Here is a 17,454-nt window from a genome sequence, read left to right on the forward strand (position 1 = left end):
TTGACGTGCTTTCGAACTGCTAGGTTGGCAGGAGCTGGGACGTCATGGGGATTCGAACTGCCGACCTTCTGATCGGCAAGTCCTAGGCTCAGTGGTTTAACCCACAGCGCCACCCATGTCCCTTTTAAAGTTCTCTTACACCACTTTAAATAGCCTTGGCTTCCCCCGAGAATTCTGGGAGTTGTAGTTTTAAAGGGTGCTAAGAGGCATTAGGAGAGGCCTCGCCCTCCCAGAACTTCAGTTCCCAAAGTGGTGCTATAGTCAGAAACTTAGCCAGGGCCTGGGCAGCCAGATGTGCTGCAGAAGTGCCAGCCCAAAGAAGACTGGATGTCTGGATTGGGACGAAGCCATTCTCTAGCCGTGCGCTGTTCTCCCAGCCAGTGGCCAGACCCACACTATAGATTTAAAGTCCTCTTACACCACTTTAAATAGCCCTGGTTTCCCCTTGGGATGACAGGCCTGATCCAGCAGGCTCTTCCTACGTTCTTACGGCTCCTAGCCCTGATGTCTGTGTTCCGCCTCCCACACTGGTGCCGAATACCAGTTGCTGGAAATTGCAGGAGGGGAGAGAGACGCTCTTGGCAGCGCCGGAGGAGGCTGCTTGGGTGCCTGGGGCGGCACACCCAGGGGCAGGGCACACTGTGGGGCCTCCAGAGTCTGCCTGCCTCCTCCCACTCAGCCGCCTTGCAGCTGGGGGGGAGGTAGCGGCTGGACTGTTTGGTCAGAGCAGAGCCTTCATGCACCCAAGCACCACATCTCTCCCAGGAGAGACGCATGGCTTGGGTGCGCTGCAGGCCCGCGGTGAGTGCTGCCCGGCATTTTGTCACCCCCTCAGTGGTGACACCCGGGTGGGCTGCACCCACCGCAGCCCCCTTCCTCTGCCACTGGCTCTTGGGTTCCTGTCCCAGAGAGGGCATCTGGTGGGTCACTGTGAGATACTGGACAAGGCGGGCCATTGGCCTCATCCAGCAGACTCTGATGTTCTTGTGAATGTCCTCCTGGCCAGCCATGGGTGCTTCCACACCCTGAGTTTGAAGCCAGGGTGCCCTTTGTAACCCCTCCCAAACCGCTCCTTTCCTTCAGGGACTGCAGCAGCCCCCAAACTCTGCAATGGCCCCAAGCTGTGCCAGTGTGTCAGAACCCTCCAGCCTCCCCAGCCCCTTTTGGTACATAATTCTGCAGAAGGCCGAGGAGACCGGCTGTGTTGCCACTGGGCTAATTGGCCTCTTGACACCAGTTCCCAGTGCAATATTCTGCCCCTCGCCCCCCCCCCCACCCGCCTTCTCCCAGGGCAGCCAGATTGAAATCAGATTTAACCTCCCAGATATATCGTTTCATTTAAGGGCTAGTAATTCTGTCAGTCCGGCTCTGACAAACGAGAGCCTCGCCTGCCAATCTGCGGGCAAGAGTGATGTGCTGCTGTTCCTGGGGTGTCAGGCGCCGGAGAGTTACAGGCTCCGCTGGCCTTCGGGAGGCAAGACTAATAACCGGCCAGGCCAGGGGAGATTTGGGCGGGGGGCAGGGAGGCGGTTTCTTGTTTATGGAGGGAGGTGTGTGGCGAGGGCAGGCAAGCCGATAGGTGGGGGCGGGGGGAGAGGTCAGAGCTGATACCCATAAATACCCTCTCTTAAGTGAGCTGAGATGAGATGTGTCAAGGCTTGAACGAAGATTTGCGGGTCTGGTGTGTCTGAGCAGGGAGGTGGAATAGATTGCTCTTGGGGTTGTCCTGGGTTTGGGCTCTTCTGTCCTCTTCCACTGACAACCTATAATTTAATAAATTATATAGAGATGGATTTCTCCCGGCGGTGGGAGGCTTGAGGGTGGCTCCAAGCAGTGGGGTTCTGATGGGCGCTGTGGCTTGGTCTGGGCTGAGGTCTCGTGATTTGTATTTGAGTGGCCAGGAGGGTGTGGAGGGAGAGATCTGAGGCAGGCAGCAAGAAAGAACCAGCGTAGTCACTAAGAGTGTCAGATTAAGACCTGGGAGAGACCAGGGTTCAAATCCCCACCTGGCTGCCATGAAGCTCAGCGGGTGTGACCGTGGTCCATTCACTGCCTCTCTCAGCCTATTCCACCTCACAGGGTTGTCGTGGGAATTGAATGAGGAAGGGGGAAAAACCATGTACACCACTTTGAGCTCCTTGGGGGGGGGGAAGTTGGGATATAAATCCTAATGCTAATAATAATGCTAATAATATGGGACGCGGGTGGCACTGTGGGTTAAACCACAGAGCCTGGGACTTGCCGATCAGAAGGTCGGCGGTTTGAATCCCCGCAATGACGGGGTGAGCTCCCATTGCTTGGTCCCTGCTCCTGCCAACCTAGCAGTTCCAAAGCATGTCAAAGGGCAAGCAGATAAATAGGTACCACTCCGGCAGGAAGGTAAACGGCGTTTCCGTGCGCTGCTCTGGTTTGCCAGAAGCGGCTTAGTCACGCTGGCCACATGACCCAGAAGCTGTACGCTGGCTCCCTCGGCCAATAAAGCGAGATGAGCGCCACAACCCCAGAGTCAGCCACGACTGGACCTAATGGTCAGGGGTCCCTTTACCTTTTTAATGCTAATTACAGATAGGTAGCCGTGTTGGTCTGCCATAGTCAAAACAAAATAAAAAAATTCCTTCCAGTAGCACCTTAAAGACCAACTAAGTTAGTATTTTCCAGTGTATCTGAAGAAGTGTGCATGCACACAAAAGCTCATACCAAGAACTAACTTAGTTGGTCTTTAAGGTGCTACTGGAAGGAATTTTTTACTTTTTAATGCTAATAATGCTAATAATGCTAATCATAATGCTAATCATAATGCTAATAACAATAATAATAATAATAATAATAATAATAGATAAAAATATTATAGGATTTCAACAGGAAGTTATGGGGCATGCCTCAGTTGTGCTCCCTGAAGCTTTTGCAGGGGCAAACTGTCCTGAAATCAGGATAAGCTATAACCACCCTGATACCTAGAGATTGGAAGGCCTGGAAAAAACCCAGGAAAATCAGAAAAGCCACCCCCCAGGTTTTTCCCATTTTCCCCCCCAAAGCCGTTTCCCCCCAGAATTTTATTTTATTTTTAAATAGTTTGATATAGTTTGAATATTCCACACCCCCCCAATTTTTCTTGAAAAAAACGGCTTTGGAAAAACCCAGAAAAAAGCCTCGTCCCCCCCCCCAATTTTTCCGTCCTCCCCAGGCCTTCCAGCACCGCCCCCCTTTAGAGCTCCCTGCCAACTGACACCAGGCAGGTGTTCTCACTGAACTCTTTCCAGCAACGGCTCAAAACATTTTCATTAAGGCTGTTGTAAACATCTGAACACGTAGAAGCTGCATGCGATTTGCTTCCTTTTAATCACTGCTGACTTTAATCACCTTTTGAATCCTCTTAAATATCTGCTTTTAACTGCGTTTTATCAATCATTTTAATGTTTTACTGTATATTTTTGTTAGCTGTTTAGAAGCTCTCTTACTATCATGCGGTTTATAATATATAATAACAAATTCAATTAAAAAACCCTGCATACACTCCTTTTTCTTTCAAATGGAGTTTGAGCCTTAGTGCAACATACTATTCAGTAACCGGATGTTGGTTACTTCTGGGCCTGGCATGCAGAAAAATTGAAAGCTGTTTTTTAGAAGTCCATGAGAAAAATGACAAATAGGAAGAAGAAATGGAAATGACAGCAGTAGTTCAGAAAATGAGATAGAAGAAACTGCATGTATATGCTATGTCCTCTGTTTCTTTTCTTTTTTAAGCTCTACTCAAAGGGTAGACCTTCTACAGTATAGAGCTTAAATATTGAGGTGGACCTTAACTTCATCTGCTGTTGGTGCTAAGGGGCAAATCTGATTATTTTTTATGTTGATGGTTTCTTGCTTTTTTTGTTGCTTTTGAGGGAAAGTGGGGTGCTTACCTGTTTTATTGCAAGCATAATAATTTCATATACATTGCATTTCATGCAATTTGTAAAACTACTCCACACTGAACATTTTTTCAATTGTTCCAAGATTTCTATTTTTTTCTGGAAAAAAACATTTTTTTCTCATGGCATCAAAATTTCTGGAAATTTTACATCTCTACTGATACCATCATGGCCAGTTTTGGAACTTAGTTCGCTTCCGAGATCTGTGGCTAGTTGCCTGATGGAAGCCCTTTTTCCCTGGGACTCTCCTGTGTCTGATAAATACTTTGAAAGCTCGTTGGAGAGTCTGTAGTGGGATGGTTTGCAGAGGAGAGCCATGGCTGCTCTTGGCCTCAGCTGTAATTATCTTCATAGAATCATAGAATTGTAGAGTTGGAAGGGACCCTGAGGGTCATCCAGTCCAGCCCCCTGCAAAGCAGGAATCTCAGCTTAAAACATCCAGGACAGATGGCCAAACCCAACTCTGCTTAAGAACCTTCAAAGAAGGAGATCCCACCAACACCTTCTCAGGTAGTCTAGTCCACTGTTGGACAGTTCTTACTGTTAGAAAGTTCTTCCTAGTGTTTTGTTGGAACCCCATTTTTAAAAAAAGTTGAATCCATTGGTTCGGGTCCCACCCATCAGAGCAGCAGAAAACCAGACTGCTTCATCTGCCAAGTGACAAGCCTTCATATATTTGAAGATGGCTATCCCATCACCTCTTAGTCTTTTCTTCTCCAGGCTAAACATCCCCAAATCCTTCAAGCTTTCATCATCAGTCTTGATTGTGAACAGAGCTCTCCCACGCCCCCCGCCCCGGAACTCACCAGAACTTAGTTCCTGCACCTCTCAGGTGGGCGCCATTGCCATTATAAGAGAACAATAGAGGCGTTCAGGGTGAGTTGCGGCACCTCTTTTTCTGGAAAAATAGCACTGGTTTTGAGACCATTGATCTTCTTGGTCACTCTCCCCCTGCACACATTTCAACTTGTCAACATCCTTCTTAAATTGTGGCACCCAGAACTGGACACAAGACTCCAGGTGGGATCTGTCCAAGGCAGAATAGAGCAATACTATGACTTCTAATGATCGGGACACTAGACTTCTGTTGACGCAACATAGCATTGCATTACAGTCGTACCTTGGTTGTTGAACGGAATCTGTTCCGGGAGTCCGCTCAACTTCTGAAAATGTTCGACAACCAAGGCACGACTTCTGATTGGCTGCAAGAGCTTCCTGCACTCAATCAAGAAGCCGCAGAAGCCGTGTCGGACGTTCGGCTTCCAAAGAATATTCGAAAACCGGAACACTCACTTCTTAAGTTGTTTAGTCGTGTCCGCCTCTTTGTGACCCCCTGGACCAGAGCACGCCAGGCCCTCCTGTCTTCCACTGCCTCCCGCAGTTCGGTCAAACTCATGCTGGTAGCTTCGAGAACACTGTCCAAACATCTCGTCCTCTGTCGTCCCCTTCTCCTTCTGCCCTCCATCTTTCCCAACATCAGGGTCTTTTCCAGGGAGTCTTCTCTTCTCATGAGGTGGCCAAAGTCTTGGAGCCTCAGCTTCAGGATCTGTCCTTCCAGTGAGCACTCAGGGCTGCTTTCCTTCAGAATGGAGAGGTTTGATCTTCTTGCAGTCCATGGGACTCTCAAGACTCTCCTCCAGCACCATAATTCAAAAGCATCCATTCTTCGGCGATCAGTCTTCTTTATGGTCCAGCTCTCATTTCCATACATCACTACTGGGAAAACCATAGCTTCCCTGGCAAAATACACCAGAACAATTAAAAAACAGTAATAATAATGTACCCCCGCTTCTTATAGCAATGTGTATACAGGAACACCTGGGACACGGGTGGCGCTGTGGGTAAAACCTCAGCACCTTGGACTTTCCGATCGTATGGTCAGCGGTTCGAATCCCCGTGGCGGGGTGAGCTCCCATCATTCGGTCCCAGCTCCTGCCCACCTAGCAGTTCGAAAGCACTCTTAAGTGCAAGTAGATAAATAGGTACTGCTTTATAGCGGGAAGGTAAACGGCGTTTCCATGTGCTGCGCTGGTGCTGGCTCACCAGTGCAGCTTCGTCACGCTGGCCACGTGACCCGGAAGTGTCTCCGGACAGCACTGGCCCCCGGCCTCTTAAGCGAGATGGACGCGCAACCCCAGAGTCGGTCATGACTGGCCCATATGGGCAGGGGTACCTTTACTTTTACCTTTACCTTATACAGGAGCAACAACAGCAATATTAACTGATACTAAAACTGAAAGTTATGATACATTTACGACTCCATCTGGATGGGCTCATTTTGTTGGTTTGCCTATAGATTTTTGGCTGGGGCAGGTGGGGACATCCTTTCCACTGTGGAGTTTGTGCTTAACTTATGTGGATGGTTTTTGAATCTAGTTGAGCTAAACCCAGATGAAAGCACCCGTTTCCCTTGGAATGCCAAGTAGTATTGGGAATCTCCACTCCCATTAACTATAAGGGAGAGGTGATATTTTGTCTGCGTTTTGATGGAAAAGAACCCAGTCCACACAACTTGAACCAATACAATATCCTGAAGAAGGATTTTGAGAAGCTGGAATGGGGTCAGAGGAAAGCGACTGAAGATAAAGGCTCTTGCGACCCAGACTTAAAATGAATGTCTGAGGGATATGGTGGTGTTTAGACTGGAGAAGAGGAGACTGAGGTGGCCATATTCAGATACTGGACGGGGCGTTGGAAGATAGAGCAAGCTGCTCCAGACGGTAGGAACCAAACTATCAGATTCAAGTTACGAGAAAGGAGATTCAGCCTAAACATTAGGGAAGAACTTTCTGACAGTAAGAGCTATACAACAGTGGAACAGATTTCCTCAGAAGGTGGTTCACTCTCCTTGCAGGTTTTTAAGCAGAAGTTGGGTGGGCATCAGTCATGGATTCTTTAGCTGAGATTCCTGCACTGCAGGGGGTTGGGCTGGATTCCCCTTGGGGTCCCTTCCAGCCCTACAAATCTGTGATTCCAAGTGAGCTGAAACACAATTATCTTTCAAAATTCATACTTCTCTGAATTAAGTAATGCAGGTCCCCATCCAGTGTGCATACATTAGGAGGAAGTGTGCCTAAAAAGGCATGCATTAGTACAATTAGATATAAAAATTCATTATGTTAGGGGGAAATGATTGCAGGAATGTTTTAAGTTCATCAAAGTTGCATCTGAAAAATAGTGTTTATTAGGTGAAATTCACAATTAAACGCTGATGAATTTTCATGAGGATTTCTTATTTTTTTACTTGTGGAAAGCTGGATTGACAGATTCATCTCATTAGCCCCAGCCAACATGGCTTGAGGTCAGCAGCGATGGGAATTGTAGTCTGATAACATCTGTAGGGAAGGCCGTGCGAGGCTGCACATTTGCATTTTTTGCTTTTTTTTAGGTAGGGTTAAATGTCCTGCACACCCAGTTCTTGGAACCGAGAAGGGAAGGAGAAAGTTGCAAGCCTGTTGTGCTGAACTGACATCTAGGCAGGCAATTAAACAACATCTTGTTTTCCTGATGATCTTGGTGATGGTTGGGGGAGGGGAGAGGTCAGTCGCTGCGACACCTGAAGGGTGTTAACCTCTTATTAACACCTTCAATTTGTGAAAGGTTTTGATTGTCATCTCCTGGCCCAGCTTTGTCCCTTCCCAATTGTCGAGGGGACGCATCCAATCTTCACCAAATAATTGTGCCCTCTGCAACTCCCCCCCCCCTGCTGCAGTGTCTGCATCCGTAGCAGCCTCTCAGAGAGACTTGTGGACACGTTTCATTTTGAGTGATCATAACAGCACAAGAAGAGGCCGCTGGATCAGGCCAGGGGCCATTGAGTCCAACACCCTGCTCTCAGATGCCTCAGATGGGAAACTTTGGAGCCATCCTGGCTTGAAGACATTGACAGCCCTCTCTTCCTCCTCCATGAATTTCCCCAGTCCTCTTTTCAAGCCATCCAAGTCGGTGGCCATCACTGCCTCCTGTGGCAGGGAGTCCCATAGTTTAACTTTTCTTTTCTCTGTCTTCCAATATCTTCCAATATTCAACTTCATTGGCATTCCTCCACACCACGTGTGATTTTATAAGCTTCCGTTGTGACACTTCTGATTTGCCCTTTCTCTATAAATGAAAAAGTCTCCAAAGTTACAACCTTTCTTCATAGGCAAGTCACTCCATCCAATCTATCCTTTGAGTTGCCCTTTTCTGCACTTTTCCCACCTCGTGGCTGGCATCCATCTCTCTTGAGAAGGCAAGCCGCTGCTTTTTAGCAGTGACCTCCCCAGGGTGCAAACCCAGGCAGTGTGTCTGGAGGTTCTGGGCTGCCCAGATGATACTCTCAGCCTGCTTCCAAAGGAGAGCACAGCAAGACATTTGGCACCAGCTTAAGTGTAAGAGAGGGGACGCGGGTGGCACTGTGGGTTAAACCACAGAGCCTCGGACTTGCTGATCAGAAGGTCTGCAGTTCGAATCCCCGCGACGGTGTGAGCAGGGTGCGGTCCCTGCTCCTGCCAACCTAGCAGTTTGAAAGTACGTCAAAGTGCAAGTAGATAAATAGGTACCGCACCGGCGGGAAGGTAAGCAGCATTTCCGTGCGCTGCTCTGGTTCGCCAGAAGCGGCTTAGTCCTGCTGGCCACATGACCCGGAAGCTGTAAGCCGGCTCCCTCAGCCAATAAAGCGAGATGAGCGCCGCAACCCCAGAGTTGTCCACGACTGGACCTAATGGTCAGGGGTCCCTTTGCCTTTAAGTGTAAGAGTTGCTTGATGGAGGCATACAAAGAGCCACACTCCACATTTGTGTCGGGTTTGCTCCTTAGCATTTTTCCCTCCCAAAGATATCTTGCAAGGCAGCAGAGGTTTAAGGACAGTTTTCCTTCTCCTTGATGGGCTTCCTTCCCAGGTGGACAAGCCCCACCTACCCCTCACTTTCCTCTGCAGCGCAGGCAGAAACTGCCTTCTTGACCCGCTCTTGGTCTCATCTGTTCAATGCGTGAGAACCTTGTCTTCGCATGCAGGGGAAGTTCCTAACTCACTGAGGGTTTGAAACCCATTAGCTCCCCTCACCTGATTTAGCCAGCCAGTCGAAGCCATTGCTGCTGGGCTTGTGGCTCCTGTCTCATGCTGACAGCTACTGGGAGCCACAGTTGAGAGCTGAGTGCAGAGTGGGGACCAAAGGGGGATGGACTACCTCAGAAGGAGCATCATGTGCTCCCCCCACCTGAGGTCCTGCCCCTCCCCTAACATGCCATACACCCCAACTCTACACTGTCCTTTTTTTAGATGAGGCAACCAGCACCTGCAGACATTTCTGTGGCTTGGAGATCAGGGGGTCGGGAGAGCCTCTGCCTCTCCTCTGCCTTCCCCCCTTTTTGTGGCTGCTCTCAGTGGCGCAGAAGCAAGGGCAGTGGAAGCAGTGGGCAACCCCTAGCTCCACAGGGCTCTCCTTGGTTTGGGAGCAGAGGCAATGGGTGACCTGTGCAACGCCCAAATTCTGAACCCCTCTGCCTCCCTCCCTCCCTTCTAAATCATAGTTGCAGTGTCCCAAACAGTGCTCTGCGCCCAGCGCAACTCGACTGGTCCTGCTCCCCTAAACCTGCCTCTGGCGGAGGCTGCAAGTCTTCCAACACACACAGACACGCAGGCAAAACTGGTGTGTTCAAACCCCTCCAGGTGACTTGCATGGAAGAATTTTGCTTGAGGTTTTCAAATCTCGTGGAGTTCCACAGTTGGAGGCAGGGCTGCTTCTGAACGCCAGTGGCTGGAAACTGGCACAGGAGGGGGCAGAGGGCTGCTGTGGTGGAATCCTGCTTGCTGATTTACCAGTAGAGCCACCTGGTTGTCCACCGTGAGAGCTGGGCGTCCTTCTTGTGTCCTTGGCCTGTTCCACTTGCAGTTCAAGGCACCCATTCCCTCTGTACTCCCTGAACTCTGCAGCACCCTTGTTACACAAGCCAGGCACATTACGCAGACCTTGAAACAATTTGCACCTCTAAATAGCTACTTGGGACCAGTGCTCTTTGTGTTGGAGCGCTGTGCACCAAAGGTCATCGGTCAGAGGGACACGGGCTTGTAGGTGTCTCTCACCCCCCCAGCCTAATTCCTCTTGGAAAGCTTTGATGCCAGAAAAGACACTTTCTGTAACTACCAAGGAGTTAATTGTCAGCTTCAAGCAGTGGAGTTCTAGCCCACATTGCACCCTGCTGTTATGAAGGTTTGCGAAGACAATTAAAAGCCCTTCTCCTTTCCCCACTAGCCTACACCCCCCCCCACACATTATACCTCTTTTTGGCTGCTGTTGATAATTGGTGGGTCGGGGGTGTGGAGAAACTCTGACTTTCCTAGCAGTTAGAACCAGTGGCGTAGCGTGGGTTGTCAGCACCCAGGGCAAGGCAAGTAATTTGCACCCCCTAACCCGTGGATCTGCGCCCCCTAACCTGTGGATTTGCGCCCCCTAACCCCCAGATGTTGCGCCCGGTGCGGCCGGCCCCCCCTGCACCCCCCACGCTACGCTGGTTAGAACTGACTCTTTGTGACCCGAGGTTCATTGCCTAACACCATCAAGCAACGGGCTCCAGTAGCATCATGCTTTGATTGGTGTGAGCTGTCTCTGCTTAGGTCTCCTGGACGAGATCTGTGCCTTGGCCATTAGCATGGAGATCCCTAAAGCAAACTCTCAGTCTGCGTGTGCAAAGGAGGTGATCTCATGACAAAAAGAGGCTGTGGGAATTGCACTTTGTTCATGTTCATTTCTTCCTTGTTTGCACCATGCACACACTTTGAAACAGGTATTACTTTGTTTGCACCCTGTGGGCTGGAAGAGATAGTGCTTTGCTTACACCCTTGTAGGACAGGGAGGGAAGAGGAGACCCCCCAGCAAGGTTGAAAGAGAAAGTGGTAGTCTCTGAGGTCTGGGAAGGTGGGCTGCAGGTTCAACCGCTGCCCTCGTTCTCAGTTGCTTATCTGCAAAATGGCAACAATGGGAGCCTTATTCCCCTCTAGGTTTGTTAGGTGGGCAGGTGTAATTAACGTCTCTGCAAATAAGGAGCACATAGACATTGCTAGCAACAGGACCTGCCTGAGTGGGGCAGTTCCTGGGATTATGCATTGGCAGAGGCAGGAATGTTGAGTCCTGGAAGTCTCCTGCAACTCCACCTCCCATTCCCTGAGCAATCTCTCTCAGTGTAAGTGTGCAAACCCTATAAAAGCTTTTCTTTTCTCCCGGCTCCTGCTTTATTGCCACTCTCTGCTGGGGAATCCCGGCGTCCTCTGCTTCCCTCGTTCCACATCTGTCTTTTTTCTATTATAAGTGCCTTGCACAATGGGCGCAGAAGCCTGAGCTCTCGGGAGGAAGTGTAGGGCTGTGTGTGTGTGTGTGTGTGTGTGTGTGCATCTTCACAGTCCATGAAATGCTCTGCTCACTTTTGCCAACGCTGTCAAGGTGTCTGCTGCAGGAGAGTAGCAACATTTTGGGGAAGCAGGTGGCCTGAGGGGAGCTTGGAGGGGGGGCAAGGCAGCAAGTAGCTCTCTTTTGTGGGGCAGAGGGAGAAATGAGGGAAGGGCTTAATGTAACTTTGTCCAAACTGACGCTGCCCAGAGCTTTTGGGACTATGACAAGCTTGATTGGGAGTCAGTTTTACTTTCTCTGCTGGATTTTGGATTTTACTGTCGTATTTTTGACTGTCCTGTGTTTCAGCTGAACCCTTTTGAGGGGTTGGAATAAACTTTTTAGTCTGCTTTGCCCAGAGAACTATACAATGGGACAATTCACAATTATCTAAGTACGTAAACTAAACTGATAATAAACTGCCCTGCTTACTGAAGTGTTCCTTTTTGTGTGTGTGTGGGGGGGGACGTGCTCCCTGACACTCACCCATCCAGCTTCAGTTTCACTTCTGCCTCTTAGACTGAAGACTGTTCTCTGTGGGTGGTGTCCCTGGAGAAGCTGAACCCCTGGCTTGGCTGTGCTGGCAGCCGCCTTGGGCAGCGGGGATGCCAGGATTTGCTTTGCATTTGAGGGCGTGTTTGTGATGACCTGTCCTCCTCGTGGAGGCATCTGGGTACTTAAGGGCAATCTTGCTATACTTGGTGCAGTGTGGTCCTCACTGAAACGTTTGCAGGTACAAACTGCTTCCTTTCCAATCAGTGCCTGTCCCATAACTTCCTGCTGAAATCCTGCAACATTGCATACCACAAATGTTCCCTTTTGTGTATTTGTTTGTTTTGTCTCACTTTTGTTGAGCTATAAAGCACAAGAGATGCCCCTCCAGGTGTCAACAATATGGGAACTTGGGGAGAACTTCGTTCAGAACAAATCCACCACTAATGAGATATTACTATTGCAGAAGACACCTGACAGTGTGTCTGTGTGTCTGTGTGTGTGTGTGTGTCTCTCTCTGTGTGTGTGTGTCTGTGTCCCCGTCCCTGGTTTGGAGAGGCCCCGGAGTGTTTTTTGGGGTGTTTCATTTATCCAAAGTGCATCTTGCAAGTCTTGACAGAGGAAGGGCCACAGCTCTGGGGGTAGAGCCCCTGCTTTGCATGCAGAAGTTCACTGGTTCAATCCCCAGTGGCCTCATCTCCAGGTAGGGCTGGGATCACACCCTTCCTGAGACCCTGGATAGCCACGGCTGCCAGTCAGGGTATGCTAGGTGTGCCAAATGGACCAGCGCTCTGACTGAGTGCAAGGCAGTGATCCTTTCCACAGTCCAGTAGGGTAAAGGTAAAGGTAAAGGTACCCCTGACTCTGGGGTTGCACGTTCATCTTGCTCTATAGGCTGAGGAAGCTAGTGTCTGTCCACAGACAGCTTGACTAAGCCGCTTCTGGAGAACCAGAGTGGTGCACAGAAATGCCCTTTACCTTCCCGCCAGAGTGGTACCTATTTATCTACTTGCACTTTGACGTGCTTTCGAACTGCTAGGTTGGTAGGAGCAGGGACCGAGCAATGGGAGCTCACCCCGTCACAGGGATTCGAACCGCCGACCTTCTGATCGGCAAGTCCTAGGCTCTGTGGTTTAGACCACAGCATCACACCACGTAAGACGGCATTATTATGATGACCCTTCTGGGTGTACAGCTGATGCCTGGGTGTGTGTGTGAGAGAGAATACAACTTGTGAAAGGCTACCAGGTGGAGATTATTGGAGGTATCCTCTGGGGCCCCAAACCTCTAAAAGACTGCTATGGATTTAGCAGCGCAGCACCCCCCCTCCTCTGCAACCTGCCCCCATCCTTCCTGGGCATGCGGGTGAGGGGGAGAGGGCACCCTGCTGGCACCGGGGAGTGAAGTGGGGGCTTTCCCTAACAGCCGGTTCCTTCCACTCTGCATTCCTTCACGCTGGAGGAGCACATACTGTGTCCCGGAGGGCAAAATGTATCGACAGCAGCCTCCCCAGAGACACTGGCCTTTTTGTGTGGAAACAACGGGGCGGTTCTCCCTCCCTCAGGGATGGGGGATGCGCCCAGCAAGACACTGTATTGAGAACTGGGCGAGATGCTTGGCCCGGGAAGGGACTCAGATAAGAGAGCAGATGAGCCAAGCAGCCATTGTGATCTCCCGCTGTGAGCTGTGCATGCTTTGCAGCTGAGTGGTGGGTGGTGGGGTCTCCAAAGCCAGCCTTGCTGAGCTGCCCCCACAAACTGCCCCTGGAGCCTGAGGAGGAGGTAGGGAGGCTGAAACAATTCATTGCACTTCCTTCCTTCCTTCCTGCCTTCCTTCCAAGGAGCTCTAAGCAGTGCACATGGGTCTCTGTGTGTGTCTTCCTAGCCTGTGTTCTTATCCTTGCAGCAACCCTGTGAGGTAGGCTAGGCTGAGAAGCAGTGACTGGCCCAATGTTCCTCAGGGGGTCTGCCCTACTTTCCAAAAAGAGCTTTGCTGTCCTTACTCTTTGCATTCATGTCCCCGCTGTTCCTCCAAGGAGCTCAAGGCTCTCATCCACAAAACAGCCCTGCCAGGTAGGCTAGGCTGAGAGGCAGAGGCTGCCCCCCCCCAGCGGAGCTTCATGGGGGAGCAGGGATCTGAAGCCTGGCCTCCCAGGTCCTTGTCCGACCTGCTAACTGGCTCTCGGAGCCCCTCCTGCTCCCTCTGTGGATTGGGGCCCTGGCCCTGCATGCCTGCCCCAGATGCTGCCCCACAGAAGCTGCTGTCCTAATAAATTTGCCCATTAAAAAAGTTGCAGCAAGGGACTGTTTTTGCCATGGCAGATAAAGCCATAAATCTTGGACAGTTTATCAACCTGCGTCCCCAAGTGCTGTTCAGCCCTGCGGATTGGAGACCCATGGCTCTGTCCTGTTCACACAGGCACTTAGCCGAGTGAGGCACAAGTCTAGAAGGCGGGGGGCAAAGTTGTGACTCGGAGGAACAATCTGAAAGTCTTGTGGAACCTTAAAGGCTAAGAAATTTATTGCTGCGACTCCAGCTCACTCTGCCAGGTGCCTGAACTGAAATCTTAGTTGGGGGAAGCGGTATGGTGGGAGCAGAAGGGCAAGGAGATGCAAGAATTAGTCAGTGACAATTAAGGCTTAAATATTTGTTAAACTGGCACACCTTTAACCTTTTACAGTAGCAGGTTGGTGATATTTGACCTAGAAGCCACTGAAGGACACTTTGCATTTGCCCTGTGGAGTTATGGCAGGGCTGGCTCCAGGTTTTAAGTGGGGCCCAAGTGTTTGCTGGTGGGGGACCTTTTCTGTCAGGTGGGCTTACCTGGCTGTGGGGACCAGCCTTCTAAGCACCTCTGGTTCTTAGGTGCCTTTGAAAGATCCCAGAATGGTGTTAGGTCAGGTGCTGTGCACAAATTTTTTTAAAAGTGGCTGTGTGTAGCCACAAGGCACCCTTCAGTGTGCTCAGCTGGGGGGGGGGGTTACAGGGTGCAGGGTGGGCAGGCATCCTCAGTAGGTCTTGCTGAAGTCCTGGGGCCCTAATAATAATAATAATAATAATAATAATAATAATATATTTATACCCATCTGGCTGAGTTTCCCCAGCCACTCTGGGCGGCTTCCAATCAAGTGTTAAAAACAATACAGCATTAAAGATTAAAAACTTCCCTAAACAGGGCTGCCTTCAGATGTCTTTTAAAAAGAAGATAGCTGCTTATATCCTTCACATCTGAAGGGAGGGCATTACACAGGGCGGGCGCCACTACTGAGAAGGCCCTATAAAGTGAGAAAAGAGTCGTTACATCAAATGCATGCCCTGTTGCCTCTTGTTTAAGTGATCTGTAACACCTAGCAGGATCCGGACCTGGAAAGGGTCCCAGCTCAGTGGCAGAACATCTGCTCTGCATACTGAAGGCCATGCCACTCTTGTCAAAGCCCCGGAATATCTGAATGACTAAGACCATTGACACATATGCCCCGGAGTTCCTTCTCCTCCTTCATAGAGGCTTAGGAAACAAGCTAGGAAGTGGCTTGAACATGAGTGGAGAACTCCGGTCAGATTCTTGCTCTTGATGGGGTCACACTCCTTCTGAAGGAGCAGGTATGTAGCTTGGGATCCTTCTGCTGCCACCTGAAGCTAAGGTGGCCTTGGTGGTGTGGAGCGCCTTCCATCAGCTTTGGCTGGTGGCCAGCTATGTCCTTATCTGGACGGGGAAAGCCTAACTTCTGTCGTCTATGCATAGTTCAGCCTCTGAAGATGGTTTGGAAACTTAAGCAGGTGCAGAATTTGGTGACCAGGTTGCGCTCACTGGGATGAGACCATTTGAGCGTGTTACACTGAGGGTGACCCAGTGGCACTGGCTGCCAGTTAGTCTCTAGGCCTGGTTCAAAGTGCTGGTTTCGGCCTCTACAGCCTGAATGGCTCAGGACTGCAGTACCTCAAGGACTGCCTCTCCCCATATGAACTAACCTGGACCCCAAGATCATCCTCTGAGGCCCTTCTCCACGTGGCTCCTCCATGAGAGGTCCAGAAGGCGGCAACACGAGACGGGGCCGTTCCTGCGGTGGCTCCCCAGTTGTGGGATGATCTCCCCAGGGAGGCTCGTCTGGCGCCTGCGTTCTATATCTTTAGGGGTTGGGTGAAAATGTTTTTCTTCAGCCAGGCACTCTATGTCCTTTTAAATGTCTTTGTGGGAGGAAGGTTATTGGTTTGTTCTTTAGTTTTTTTTAATGTATTTTGTGTTCTCATTTTGTATTTTTATGTTGTGAATTGCCAAGAGATTTTCGAATGAAGGATGATATACAAATGCCATTATTATTATTATTATTATTATTATTATTATTATTATTATTGCTATTACAAAACCCTCTTTGGAAGAAGCTTCTCAGCTGTTTTCTTTCCCTCCTCCTCTTCCTCCTCCTCGTCCCAGGTGGGTGACCAGATGAAGCTGCTGCAGAACTGCTGGAGTGAGCTGCTGGTCTTTGACTACATTTTCCGCCAAGTGCATCATGGGAAGGAGCACAGCATCCTGCTGGTGACAGGCCAAGAGGTAAAAGCACTAGTGTCTGCAGGTTCTGCAATGGCCCTGTTCAGAAATGCTGCAGCAAAATGTCGTAGCGCGAAGTGCCACTGCTGTTGCTCGGGATTCTGGCCACTTCCTTTCCTTTCCCCATGCCCACCCCCTTGTCTCATCGCCCCCACCCCCAAAAGTTGGTCAGCCTTCTTTGCCCACTGGGCATCTGGTTTTTTTTGGGTGTGTGTGTGTGTGTGCAGTGGCGTAGCGTGGGTTGTCAGCACCCGGGGCAAGGCAAGTAATTTGCGCCCCCTAACCCTACCCCTACCCCTAACCCCCAGATGTTGTGCCCGGTGCGGCCGGCCCCCCTGCACCCCCCACGCTACACCACTGTGTGTGTGTGGGCATTCCCTCTACATTCTTCCGCCCCCAAATCCCACCACCGCCACCAAGCATGGCTGGGGCAGTTTTGGCTACATAAACAACAGCAGATATGGAGAGCTGTTATTGCTGTGGGTAGATAAGAACGATGACTTGCCAGGAACGTACAGAGTGTAAGAGGACACAGGTCCCCTGCCCCACGGCAGAGGGAGATAGAGGCCGGGGGTGGGGGAAGAAAATTTGCAAGTACTCCATTGCACATATTTAGACTTTGGGTTGCAGTTCTCTGCACACTTACTTGGGAGGAAGCCCTATGGGGTGCTAAGGGACATCACTTGTGAGTCAGCCTGCGTTGGATCGCCTGGCTAGTTAGACTTTGGTCGTTATTACTTATCCTTCTGTGTACAGCCAGCACCCAGATATAACCATATTTATTGTAATTTAGTCAACAACTCAGCCCATTAACTGCTGCCTTAACAGCTGCTTGCTCAAAAGTCTTTCTGGTGGAGGTTGTCCCCCACCGCCCAGCTCTTGAACATCTTTGTTCCCCTGACAAGATGGTACTTTTCGGGGGTCCTGAGCCCTGCCCACCTCTCCTTTCTTCCAGGTGAACATGTCAACCGTTACCATGCAGGCGGGATCCATCCTGAACAACTTGATGCTGAGAGCGCACCAGCTGGTGGCTCACCTTCATTCTCTCCAGGTGGACAGGCAGGAGTTTGTCTGCTTGAAGTTCCTCATCCTTTTCAGCCTTGGTAAGTGCCGAGGGGCGTGGGTGGGGTAGCGAGGGACC

General features: G+C 50.3%; 1 protein-coding gene across 1 annotated transcript in view; it reads left to right on the plus strand.

Annotated features, from left to right (window-relative positions):
• Positions 1-17,454, plus strand: part of NR5A1 (nuclear receptor subfamily 5 group A member 1) — a 47,515-nt gene that overhangs the window by 17,817 nt on the left and 12,244 nt on the right. The window contains exons 4-5 of the mRNA XM_079962142.1: positions 16,197-16,316; positions 17,269-17,416. Of these exons, the coding sequence (XP_079818268.1) occupies positions 16,197-16,316; positions 17,269-17,416 (268 nt within the window). The remainder of the gene's footprint in view (positions 1-16,196; positions 16,317-17,268; positions 17,417-17,454) is intronic.

This window comes from Podarcis cretensis (genome assembly GCF_951804945.1).
Source record: "Podarcis cretensis genome assembly, chromosome: Z".
Lineage (NCBI taxonomy): Eukaryota > Metazoa > Chordata > Lepidosauria > Squamata > Lacertidae > Podarcis > Podarcis cretensis.